The 13,841-nt window shown below is 36.3% G+C and overlaps 1 protein-coding gene across 1 annotated transcript in view; it reads left to right on the forward strand.

The window, feature by feature from the left end:
* The window catches only part of LOC107567742 (unconventional myosin-XVIIIb-like), a 54,913-nt gene that overhangs the window by 24,470 nt on the left and 16,602 nt on the right, over nucleotides 1-13,841 (forward strand). Inside the window, exons 23-32 of the mRNA XM_016253479.1 lie at nucleotides 573-696; nucleotides 2,149-2,349; nucleotides 2,493-2,603; nucleotides 2,704-2,808; nucleotides 5,217-5,378; nucleotides 6,602-6,715; nucleotides 6,796-6,912; nucleotides 7,492-7,575; nucleotides 9,738-9,875; nucleotides 9,954-10,139. Of these exons, the coding sequence (XP_016108965.1) occupies nucleotides 573-696; nucleotides 2,149-2,349; nucleotides 2,493-2,603; nucleotides 2,704-2,808; nucleotides 5,217-5,378; nucleotides 6,602-6,715; nucleotides 6,796-6,912; nucleotides 7,492-7,575; nucleotides 9,738-9,875; nucleotides 9,954-10,139 (1,342 nt within the window). The remainder of the gene's footprint in view (nucleotides 1-572; nucleotides 697-2,148; nucleotides 2,350-2,492; nucleotides 2,604-2,703; nucleotides 2,809-5,216; nucleotides 5,379-6,601; nucleotides 6,716-6,795; nucleotides 6,913-7,491; nucleotides 7,576-9,737; nucleotides 9,876-9,953; nucleotides 10,140-13,841) is intronic.

Genomic DNA, 13,841 nt, shown 5'->3' on the forward strand with positions numbered 1-13,841 from the left:
ATCTATCTATCTATCTATCTAGCTATCTATCTATCTATCCGTCTATCCATCTGTTTGTCTGTCTCTGTCTATCTGTCTTTGTCTGCCTGTCTGTATGTCTGTCTGTCTGTCTGTCTGTCTGTCTGTCACCTGTCTGTTTCTATCTATCTCTCTTTCTATCTATCTGTCCGTCTATCTATCTGTCTATCTATCCGTCTATCCATCTGTCCATCTGTTCATCTATCCATCTATCCATCTGTCCATCTGTCCATCTATCCATCTATCTATCTGTCTATCCGTCTGTCTATCACCTGTCTCTATCTATCTATCTATCTATCTATCTAGTGAGCTGCGTCAGACTGCAGACAACCTGGAGACCAAGGTATATGTGTATGCCGTGCCCCCTGAGCCACATATGAAATGATACTGTCAGATCAGAAATCTCAAAATCTAATTTTCTAGCAGTCGGTGTTCACAGTGATGGATGGAGTCTGGTTATGAATTCTCATCAGTGAAAGCATATTAACACAAACTCGCTTGTGATCGGCTCATGAAGTGCTAATCTCTGTCATATGACATGTGTGTGTGTGTAGGTTTGACAGCGAACTGACCCAGGCGCTGGAACAGGCTGATAATGAGAGGGAGCAGAAGGAGAGAGCCATCCAGGAGAATACCGCCCTCGGTGCAGAGATCTTCACCCTTCGCAAGACGCTCAAGGTACGGGCCGAGGTCAAAGGTCAAGTGTCCACCATCTGTGATCGTGCCCGCGTACTCCGGGTGTCCTCTGTCGGTAAACTGAACGAGTCCCCAGAGATCCCAAATATGCAGAGGAGAAAAGTTCTGCTTTGAGTTCATCAGATTATATAACTTCACAGTGTCATTATAGGAAAATAAATGAATGTGTCAAGTTTATACTGCTTTGATAGATGTCAGTGGTCAATACATGGGCAATACACATGCACACATTTATATCTACATTATGCATTCTTGTATTTGAATATAATGTGTTTTTTCTGTTCGAATGACTGTATGTGGTTTTTGGTGGTGTGTGTTTGTGATTGTAATTGTTTGTTTTTGTGCATTGTGTGTGAGTGTGAGTGTATATGCTGTTGTGTTTATGCGTACTGTTTGTGCTTGTTTGTATAATTGGGTGTTTGTATACATGTGTATAGGTATGTGTTTATGTATGGTTATGTGTCTGTGATTGTATTTTTGCATCATTGTGCAATTTTTGCATGGGTGCATTTGCTTTTGTGTGTTTGTGTACTGTATGTGCATGCATGTTTGTCTGTTGTATGTATCTATGTTTTTTGTTAATTGTGTGTTTGTGCAATATATTTTGTGTGTTTGCTTTTGTGTGTGTGTGTGTGTATGTTTGATTGTTTTGTGTGTTTATGCATTTGCGCTTGTTTGCATAATTGTGTTTTTGTGTGTGTATGTGAATTTGTGTTTTTATGCATTTATTATGTGTGTTTATTTGTTGTTGTTGTGTGTATTTTTATGTGTTTGTGACTTGGTGTGGTGATTACTGTGCGTTTATGCGTCTGTGATTGTTTTTTTTGTGCATTGTTGTGTGTATTTGCTTTCAAGTTTATTGTTTTGTGTGTTTTTGCATTGTGATTGTTTGTATATTTTTTGTGTAAGTTTGCATGCATATATGCGAGCGTGTTTGTTTATTTGTCATGGTTTGTATTTTTGTGTTTGTGACTATCTGTATGTGTCTGTTTTTTTTACGCACATGTTTGTGTGTTTCTGCCATTCTTTGTATTTTTATGTTTGAATAGGCCTATTCATATGATTTGTTTGCATTTTTTGTGTGTATTTGCTTTTAAGTTTGTTTATTATTGTTGTGTGTTTTTGCATTTGTGCTTGTTTGTATGATGTGTGCATTATTGTGTTTGTTTGTGCCATTTTTATGTGTATGTTTGCTTTTGAGCTTTTGTTTATGATAAGCTTGTTTGTATAATTGTTTGTGTATGTATATATGTGTATAAGCATGCATGTTTATGTGTGTTGTTTGTGTTGATGTTGTTTGTATTTTATTTGTTTGTATGATTTTGTGTGTGTGTTTGTCTTGTATGTGTTTTTGCTCCTGCATATTATGCAATTGATGTTTTTTGTGTATTTACGTTTACATGATGTGTGTATGATTATGTTTGTGTGTTTCAGGAGAGTCAGGTGGAGGTCACGCACCTGCAGCAGCAGAAGGAGGAACTGTGTGCTCAGATCCGTGACCTGAGCGTTCCGCACCACCTCACCTCCGACTCCATCCCTGAACTGAAGAAGAAGCTCCGTGAGCTGGAGACCAGAGACAAGGAGCGCTCAGACGAGATCAGCCAGATGACTGCCAGAATCAAACAGCAGGAGCAGGTAAAGTAATGCAAGAACATTTGACCTATTGAAAAGGTTATGACATAATAACCATAAGCACATTAACATGTGACCGCCCACATTTGCATAAGTCTTAAAGATGCAATAACACAAACAGGCCATCTGAACTCTGTTCTGCACAGACGCACCTTCGCTTTGAGATGGAGATGGAGAGGATGAAGCAGATCCATCAGAAGGAGCTGGAGGACAAGGACGAGGAACTGGAGGACGTGCAAAAATCCTCACAAAGACGGGTAAGGGACGCAGAATGAATTACAGCTCGACAGACCACCTTACAACCCTGCCTCAAACATCCTTTCCTGTCTGTCTCTGTGTGTGTTTGTGTGTGTGCAGCTCCGACAGCTGGAGATGCAACTGGAACAGGAATATGAGGAAAAACAGATGGTGGTTCATGAGAAGCATGACTTAGAGGGGCTGATTGCCACACTGTGTGAACAGGTAACACACACACACACACACAAAAACCCCTATAAAAATTGTATAATTAAATTAATATAATTAAATATATATATTATATACAATTTTATTATCATAGATAGCAAGATTTGAAACATTTGCTTGCACACACTGTTAACAACCTCTGTAATTTGTATAGCATTCCAGGCATGATATTTATTAAATACAGTATGTGGGTCATTTGGTTAGACGCGCTGCTTGATAGATCACAGAGTTATAGTCACATCAGGGCTTATGAGGATTTGTAAAGATGTCATGTTCCTCTCTGTTCTGATATAAGAGCACTACAGACTGCCCAGGTCTTCCCTCATCTGTCAGTGCTCTTCATTACAGTTTGTTTGTGGGAATATTAAAGCTCAGCAAACATTCTCAACTTCATTTGTATTAACAGCTTAACGTCAACATGAAATTATATTATTTACCCCATTTTACTTGTAAAAGGTGACATACTTCAGAGAAAAATCTGTAGGGCAGTGCTTGGTTTTATCCTTCGGCAAGTGACTGGATGCTAAAAAGTGGGACAGGGTCAAAAACTATGAGGGATTGATGACATCAGGCCAAAAGGAAAGTCATTATATATATATATATATATACACTGTATATACACTGTATATATACACTGTGTATATATATATTAAACTTAAAATACTTGTATAAATATTTGTTTCACTGGCCTTAATTTATATATATATATATATATATATATATATATGTTGTTTTTCATTATTAATAATTCTAAAATATAAAAATTTGGTTTTGTTTTTGTTTTTTGGAAGATTATGCTCTAACGATGTCAACATTCAAATTGTTAATTTATTATTGAAATGACAAAATACTGCTTTATCCACATTATTTGAACATGAGGAAAATTATTGGAAACTTTGAAATAAGTTCCTTTTATAGTTCCTTATTATTATCCTTTATTTTCAAGTTCCTTTATTTAGAAGGATGTTCTTTTAACAGCATTCAGAACATATCAGACATAAAACTATAATGTTTGAACATTGTGAGAACTTTTATCAGCTATAAATATCATAAGGGCATTCCATTAACATTGTTTTATGTTCATAACATTTATACAGTCTTTACATAATGCTTTTGGCATGTTTGCTGGAACTATATTAGTTTGTACACTGTTACATTTAGTGGTTATAGAGGATCTTTTTACCATTAGACATGCTCTCGCTCGTGTGCCCTGTGCTAAACTTAGCTAACAGCTTGTGGCTACGCTGAGAGGGTCCTTTAGAGATACTCTACACGCATTCGACCTGAACGTCCTGCCCTCGGGCCGTCATGAGCTCTCTAATGTGACTGTGCTCTGGAAGCGTGATCACTACAGAGATCGATATGATGAAGCTACTCATCTGCTGCTGTTAAAAACGACCCCGGTTTATGACCCGAGCTGCACGTAAACACTGCTGCTCAAAATGAGTTTGGTATTGAGTAAGAGGATGTATAAAACGCCTGGTTTTCATGTGTTGAAGTTTCCAAAGCATGTGCTTTCACTGCCAACCCAACCTTACCAACCATATCAATTATTTCTTTGAGCATTACTTGAGATTTCAAGTAATGTTCTAGCCATTCATGAAATTTAACGAATAATGTTTTTATTACATATTGCTGGACTTGTTGTGCATGATGATATTTCTCTCTGCATCTAATATTAATACATTATATTATGTAGAATAGAATAGAATAGATGTTTCATTAATATAATATTTAGTAATTATAGCCATTTAATAAATTTAATGAATCATGTTGCTGTTCTCATATATAATATAATATAATATAATATAATATAATTGTGTTTTTAATACGTGTTGCTGATCTTATTGTGTATGATGATGTCCGTCCTGGTAATCTTGTTTATAATATAATATAATATAATATAATATAAGAAAGTTTAATTGTTTTCTTATAATATTTAGTAAATGTAATGAATCATGTTGCTGGCCTTATAGTAAATGATGATGTCTGTCTTCTTTATATTATATTGTATTATGTTAAATTATGTAATATTATATTATATTAATTATATGTTTATAATATAATATTATTATGGCTATTGACCATCCTGATTTCTGTACATGTATATTGGCCCTTAAAAAGCTCACATCTGTCGGGCACTAATTTGAGATTCACATTCCTCACAAATCAGCTCATATTTGAAGCCATAATGATTTATTGAGCTTCTGGGATTTACTCAGTTGTCCACAGGCAGGAGTTTAAATGTCTCTGTGTTCACGTGTCCAGCATCATTATTCAATTCCTATGGTGTAAAAGTCACCACCGTTATCCAGAAATGGCCGTCTCTCTCTCTCGTGATGTGAGTGTAAAGGCTTTCTGTTTGCGCTTCAGTGTAATGTATAGATCTCTCTCTCTGGTCTCAGGTGGGCCACAGAGACTTTGACGTGGAGAAGAGGCTGAGGCGGGATCTGAAGCGCACACATGCCCTGCTCAGTGATGCCCAGCTGCTGCTGTCCACCGTTGAACAGCCCGGGCAGGGTCACGACCCCGGTGCCAAGGAGCAGCTGGAGAGACTGTGCTGCCAGGTGCCACTGCCAGCCCATCAGCCACACAGCACGACTCACACGCACAGATTTAAACAGCTTTGCATTATCGGTATCGGTACGATTATCGGTATCGATAGCGGTATTATTATATTATATTATCGGTATCAGTACCGATTATCGGTATCGATATCAGTATAATTATATTATATTATATTATATATTATATTATATTATTTAAAAAATACAAATATTTAGCCATTATATTGGCTATTGACCATTCTGGTTTCTGTATATCTCAATCATCCATTAAAAAGCCAAAATTAAATAATTAAAACAAATTTTATAAATATTTTCTAAATGCAGTTAATCAAGGTTCATCTCACACAACCCTAGCACAGTTAGGAAAGCATCTTTAACTATTAAGTGTCACTTAAAATTATGAAATACAAATTTCAACTAACCTTTAACAGTATTTAAACAAAAAAAGTGCTTGTGTACAGTGCCCTCCAAAAGTGTAGAAATGCCCTAGGTTTCATAAATCCTTATAGCTTCATTATCATGTCAGACATGTCCCTTAAACAGCTGTGATGTCTGATTACTTGATTCAATTTGGCCTATGTTTATTTTTTTGAAGATTACTGGGTCAAATCACCTTTATTGCTTTACTGGTTGATTGACAGTTAAGGTTAATACACAACCGACCAATTAGAACACAGTTTAGAGATGGATTAAAACAGTGCTAGCGTTTCCCTGATGAAAAACACCTGCCTAAAACAGCCTAAGATGGTTTGCTGGTCGTAGATGGTTTAAACTGGCCCAAAATAAAAATAATAATAATAATAGGTTTTCAACACTGATAACAACAAATGTCTCTTAAGCAGCAAATCAGCATTTTAGAATGATTTCTGATCATGTGACACTGAAGACTGGACTAATGATGCTGAAAATTCAGCTTTGCATCACAGGAATAAATTACATTTTAAAAAATATTCAAATAGAAACCAGTTATTTTAAATTGTAATAATATTTAGCAATACTCCTTGTTTTTACTGTATTATTTATTTATCAAATGAATGCAGCCTTGCTGAGCAGAAGAGACTTCTTTCAAGAACTTAATTATTCCAAATTTTTGGACAGTAGTGTATGTTTGCATAGATTGTTTTGTCATTACAAATTTTGCAATGTTTTGTTTTGTCCAACAGCCATTAGTGGTCTATATTTCGTAGTTCCCTTTATTTGACATTTGTCTTTGTGTATTTTAGCTGGAGGACAGTGAAGCCAGACGCTTGGAGTCAGAAAGCACACAGAAGACTCTGGCTGCAGAGCTAGAAAATGCTCAGATCGAACTAGAGAGCATCTGCAAGCAGAAGAGCCTGGTGAGGCCCGAGACATGAAGTGAAAGGAGCAAAGGGCTGATCCCAGGTTTATCTCAGTGCGTCTCTGTCTGTTGTCTCAGGTGGATGAGCAGCTGGCTCAGCTCCGCTACGAGAGGACGGACCTGATGAAGAGGCTGGAGGAAGACCAGGAGGATCTCAACGAGCTCATGAAGAAGCACAAAGCCCTCATCGCTCAGGTCTGCTGGAGTTACATCACTCTCGGGGAGTTATGAGCTGTTTTCAAAATAGTGCAGCTTTTCCAATAACGAGCTGTTTTTTTCCCATCACACAGTCGGGAAGCGTGACAAAATGCTATCATTTGTCATATTGCATTGCACACGCTCCTAAAGCGTCCTCGCTCTCTAGTCTGATTCATTTGAGTAAATCGGTGATTCATTTTGCTAAATGGATGCTTCATTTCAACTGGTTAAAAAAAGGCTTATCCTTTCACTTGAGTCATCACTTAATAGTGTTTCCAGTCCTTGGGCAACATCATTAGATGTTTTCTTTTCATAGCAAAATCGACTATATAAAATTGACATTACTGAGGTTAATGGCTATAAAAAAAATTAAGATGAATTTAAGATTATCCAGTAAGATTTTATTTGGTTTGATCCCAATGGTTTGGTTTCAGACTATGAGAGAAGTTCTAGTTCCATTCATTAAATATTTCGAACTATCTTGACAAACATTTTCAAAGTAGTTACTCCAACACTGATGTGTGTGAGGTTATGTAAAATATCCCAAAGCCAACCAGACATGTTTGTTTATCCCAGTCTTCCAGTGATATCTCTCAGATCCGAGAGCTTCAGGCTGAAATGGAGGAGCTGAAGAAACAGAGACAGACCCTACAGAAGGAGGTGAGACAGACACACTGAGACATAGATGTGTGATGCATTAGATGTCCATTCACACGTGGAGCAGGCACATATGAACATACTACTGTAACATGGGCCGACTCACAGTGTACTACTGTTAGTAAAGTTCCTACTTTTAAGCAGTAACATGAAATAATGCAAAATACTTAAGAAATCCATCAGAAGTAAAACGCTTTTTAATGAGTTTATTTTCAGTGTATTGTGATTTGGGACACAATGGAATGGTTTGTTTCCACCATTGAATAAAAAAAATTAATAGGTAATTGCGACTTTTTAATCTAACAATTGACATAAATGCAAATTCATAATTGCAAGAAAAAGTCAGAATTGTATAATATAAACAGACAAATAAGCAAACAGAATTGTGAAATATAAACAGGATTCACAGGAAAAATTTAACCTGCTAACTGTCGGTTCCACTTTTTGAGCATAGACCTGAAAATGACATTTCTAACTTAAACTGTTATAAATTTTGAACGCTTTGGACCACAGACTTAAAGTTGGTCTCTTTTAAAGAAGCCACTTGGCAGATTATTGTAGAAGTGAAAAAAGTTATATAAAGATTGTATAACAAAAAAGTTATATGAAAATATAAAATGTAATAATTGAAATATTTATATTTTCTATAAAATTATATATTTTACTAAACATGTTTTACTCTAAAACTTCTAGAAAATCAAAATTCTGAACAGGTTATGTTCCAAATTTGAGGTTGATATCTCAAAAAATAAGCTTTCAGTGAGATTTAGTTTGGGCGTAGTACCAAGCTTTTCCACTAGATGACCATCAAACCCCATTAGTAACCATTTAAGGGCGCCTTGATTTCCATACATGGTTCCAGTGATCTGAAACATGTTTTCCCATACTTTTCTAAATATTTATGAAGTAAACATCACATTCAGAAGTATTAAGGGCAGTATGGCAGTATTTGATTTCAATTCAACCAAAAAAAACACATAAAAGACATGCTACGATAACCCTGGACTTGCGTTATAGTTCACGATGCATCAAAAATGGCGAATCTATTGTTTTTTTCATATTCAAGACCTTTTTTCTGAAGAAAAAAATGGATGTTGTCTTTTGAACACTCTCCATGAAAATGAATGAAGATTTTTACAGATTTTTCATGATTTTATATGTGCATCGCTATTTCAATGTAAAGGTCACAACGCACTCTCTGACTCTGATCGGTACTCGTCTTGCATATTGATAAATTACAGTTGCTCTGTAAAATATTTCAAAAATCAGTCACCAAATATCAAAACTGGAGTCTTTAAGCTTTCAAGCGATATATATTGTTTGTCAAGATTATTTTAGGATCAGACTAAGATATTACTGTTTAAAACATGTAATGGCAAGTGGGCCCACCGTTGGGCCCATGACAGTTGTCTTTTGAACACTCTCCATGAAAATGAATGAAGATTTTTACAGATTTTTCATGATTTTATATGTGCATCGCTATTTCAAAGTAAAGGTCACAACGCACTCTCTGACTCTGATCGGTACTCTTCTTGCATATTGATAAATTACAGTTGCTCTGTAAAATATTTCAAAAATCAGTCACCAAATATCAAAACTGGAGTCTTTAAGCTTTCAAGCGATATATATTGTTTGTCAAGATTACTTTAGGATCAGACTAAGATATTACTGTTTAAAACATGTAATGGCAAGTGGGCCCACCGTTGGGCCCATGACAGTTAACAGGTGCAGGCGGCCCAGACTCCAAATTCTGTGAAAAATCACAATTATGAGTTAAATTGGAAGTATGAGATATAAACTCACAATTGCGAGACGAAGAAAAAAAAGAGAATTGTGATATTAAAAACTTTTATCAAGAAACAATTGCAAAATGAAAACTTAGAATTCAGAGAAAAAAAGTCAAAATTACAAAATGTAAATTATAAACTCAAAATTACAAGTGTGAAATAATAAACTCACAGTTCTGAGAAAGTCTGAATTGTGAGAAAGTCGCTGAGGGAAACGGGCTTCTGTAGGGACACACTAATCCTGTTCTCACATACTTGCTTGTGTTATGTTTTTATTTGAACTTGCACTGAGGAAGACTGTTGTGAATGTGGAGTCGAAATATTGTTGTATTTTGTTTCACAAGCGTGGTCGTAACTCAGAGGTGCTTATCTTCCCAGCTGCAGACCAGCGTAGCACGTGTGCAGTTTCTAGAGTCGTCCACGGTGGCCCGCAGCATCGTAAGCAAGCAAGAAGCTCGTATCTGTGATCTAGAGAACAAATTGGAGTTCCAGAGAGGACAGGTCAAGAGATTTGAGGTCAGTCCAGACCCATTAACAGCTTTATACTCTTTCTCAGAGAGGATCTTTACGGTGTGTGTGTGTGTGTGTGTGTAGGTGCTGGTTCTGCGTCTGCGGGACAGTGTGGTGCGGCTGGGTGAGGAGCTGGAGCAGGCGGCCCAGGCCGAGGCCAGGGAGAGGGAGAACTCCCGATACTATCAGCAGAGACTGGCGGATATGAAACTGGAAATGGATGACCTGAGCATCAGAGAACAGGAGAGCAGCCGTCGACGCATGGAGCTGGTGACTGACACACACACACAAACACACCTTTCTGCTGTAGCTGTTGAAGCAACACATTTTTCTATTTACTTATTTTTACGATATTTAACACACAAGTAGTAGTTTATCATGACTATGGAAATCCTAAAAGGGGAGTATTTTTTTTATTTTTTTATTTATTTATTTATGTTTATTTAGTGGTCACAATTAAATTTTCCTTCATTTATCAAAATAAATAAATAATGGATCATTGCTTGGATATTATAGTTTATATATTTTAGTATATAATAAATGTTAACTTGGAGGGTGAGAGGATGGTAAAGGTAATCAAAATGTATAAATATGCTAAATTTAATAACACACCTTTCTGCTGTAGCTGTTGAAGCAACACATTTTTCTATTTACTTATTTTTACGATATTTAACACACAAGTAGTAGTTTATCATGACTATGGAAATCCTAAAAGGGGAGTATTTTTTTTTTTATTTTTTATTATTTATTTATGTTTATTTAGTGGTCACAATTAAATTTTCCTTCATTTATCAAAATAAATAAATAATGGATCATTGCTTGGATATTATAGTTTATATATTTTAGTATATAATAAATGTTAACTTGGAGGGTGAGAGGATGGTAAAGGTAATCAAAATGTATAAATATGCTAAATTTAATATCTGATACAGTATACCCAGTCAACACGTGAGATCATGCGATGATCACAGTGACCTCACACCATTCTCATAGTGTGATACTCACCGTGCGAGTAATATGTGAGCTCATTGTGAAGTCAAAATGTTGAGCAGGTTGAGAGGAGGCAGTTCAAATATCAGTCACCAAGGAGGCTTTCTATATCCTGTTTCTCAACACTATCACAGTGATATCACAGTGCTCTCACATGCTGAGCTCATGAGTGCACACTCAGCTAGCAGTTTTCTGTTATAAGAACCTTCTCCAAACATACAGCTGACTTCCAGACACAGCCTTCAGTGAAATCAACTGAAATACAAAAGACATGAAGTCTTTCGTGATCTCAGCAGAGAATGATTAACTCCACACACAGCATCACCAGCTTCACCCATTATTAATCAGACTGACTTTATTTCTGTCAGACATCTGCAAAAGCACTTATTGAGAATTAACAGAGCTTTAGATGATGTTTTGTTTCATTTGACGTTACCATCAAGGTGATTAGTGTTTGCGTTAGTTGTGCTCTTGACCCTTGACTTTATAACATTATATTTTTTGGGCTGTTGTAACTGTGTTTGTAAAGCACATTTTTATGGCAAGAATTACAAAAAGAGACTGCAACCAGGTGATATCGGTTTGTTATTGATGATAACTAACAATCTTCACCCAGATTCAGTATGCCGTCTTTGTGAGGAGATATTAATCTAAAGTCTCTAATTATAATAGCTCTTTGATTATACAGTATAGGATCCAACAGTGTAATAATTTATGAAGGATTTCAAAAGCATGATAAGTCGTAAGCATTTTAAACTGCTGTGTCATTTAAAAACAAAGAGAAACATCAAGAATCAGTGTATGAATCTCAACAATGCCGACAATCAAAAGCTTCATGCTGCAATGCATGCTGGCTACCTAGTCTCTTTGCAGTGAGTGCACTTTGACCTCACATTAGTATGAGCACACATTGAGGGCACTGTGAGGTTACACTTTTTAGCTCACTGTGACTTCACATTGTGACCTCATCGCGAGTATCCTGGAAACTCATGGTGACATCACTGTGAGATCAAATTGTTGACTGGGTATACCATTAAAAAATTTGGGGTCAGTAAGATTTATTTTGAAAGAAGTCTCTTCTGCTCACCAAGACTGAATTTATTTAATAAAAAAAATACAATAAAAACAATCAAACTGAAATATTATTACAATTGTTGTACAACTGTTTTCGGTTTTAATATATCATAAAATGTATTTTATTCCTGTGGTCAAAACTGAATTTTCAGCATCATTACTCCAGTCTTCAGTGTCACATGATCCTTCAGAAATCATTCTAATATGCTGATTTACTGCTCAAGAAACAATTCTTAATTTTAGCAATGCTTGAAAACAGTTGTGATGCTTTTTTTGAAAACCATGACACATTTTTTCAAATTTCTTTGATGAATAGATTTGAATAATGATCATTTATCAATTTTGATTAATTGAATGCATCTTTGCTGAATTAAAGTATTAATTTCTTAAATAAATATATTTTTTAATTACTCGTATGGTTCTGATATATTGTGTAATCCTTAGGAATATCAAATACAGGTGTGGATTCGTTTAATTTCTGTAATATATTGAGATTAAAAAGGGTACATTCGTTTTTGATCCTTGAATTTATCTTAAGAATGCATGTTAAAATTGAACTGCTTTTGTGAAACTCCTCGGCACATTGAACACATTTACAGTCGCTCGGTGCATTTTCCCCTTAGTGGCCGCCCACAAGCCTGACATGTTATTACCCATGAGAATACACCGATCTCTCCTGAAAAACCTGTAAATATTTATAATTTAACACAAAGGAGGTGGCCCTGCGTCGTTACAGCACCTGCCGGCGTGTAATGCAATTTGACCTGCGTGCTGAGAGTCAAAGGCATTCAGTGTTATGAATATTAGCTACAGTGTTAGCGATGCCTGGCGCATACACAAAAACTGGAGTCTGGGATGTGTTTCTTCCCGATGCGCAGACACACATGCTGAGGCTCTCCAGGTTATTGGTTATGAAAGGGAGGGGGCAACAGCGAAGGTGTGGTTGTCATGGAGATGAGAGGAGCGGAATGGGATTTGTTGTATCAATAACCTTGAGGAGACAATGGGAATTAATCATAGACAGACAGTGGCGGCTCGTCCAGGAGAGCAAGAGACTGGGGACGTACAAAGAAGGGAAGAGGAAAATGAATCGTGTAATCAGTCGCTCCGCTGGCTCTCCAGCGCTCATTATCAAATTATTCTATAAACAAGAGCTGGCGATCAATAACACAGGATTGTCCTTTAGCAAACAAGCACTTCAGAAGTTAAAGAGAAAGGCTTGCCAAAAAAACGATAATACAAAGATTAAAAAATATATAATTTCTTTATGTTAGAAATTGTTTGGATGAATGAAACATGTTCTAGACATTTGTTTCATCAGTATACTGTATTCTATTAAAGGGATAGTTCACCCAAAAATGAAAATTCTGTCATTAATTACTGAATGAGAAGGAATTGTGAAGGAACAGAATTGAAGAGATTTTTGATGGAATCTGAGAGCTGTCTGACCCTGCATAGACACCAACGCAACTGAAAAGTCCAGAAACGTAGCAAGGAGATCTGTAAAAGAATCCATGTGACATCAGGGGTTCAACCGCAATTATACGAAGCTACTAAAAAGAATACTAAAAAATATTTAAAATAACGACTTTATTCATCAATTCGTCTCCTCCGCATCACCCTGGTGCCATTTTGGAGAATAAAGCAGCTGACACAGAACAGCATACATTGTTTACGTCCAGCGGATATTCTCCAAAATGGCACCAGGGTGATGAGGAGGAGACGAATTGTTGAATAAAGTTGTTATTTTGCGCACAGAAAGTATTCTCGTAGCTTCGTATAATTGCGGTTGAACCACTGATGTCACATGGATTATTTTACAGATCTCCTTGCTACGTTTCTGGACTTGGGAACATTTCAGTTGCGTTGGTGTCTATGCAGGGTCAGACAGCTCTCAGATTCCATCAA

Source organism: Sinocyclocheilus grahami, unplaced genomic scaffold, assembly GCF_001515645.1.
Source record: "Sinocyclocheilus grahami isolate Dianchi unplaced genomic scaffold, SAMN03320097.WGS_v1.1 scaffold1186.1, whole genome shotgun sequence".
NCBI lineage: Eukaryota > Metazoa > Chordata > Actinopteri > Cypriniformes > Cyprinidae > Sinocyclocheilus > Sinocyclocheilus grahami.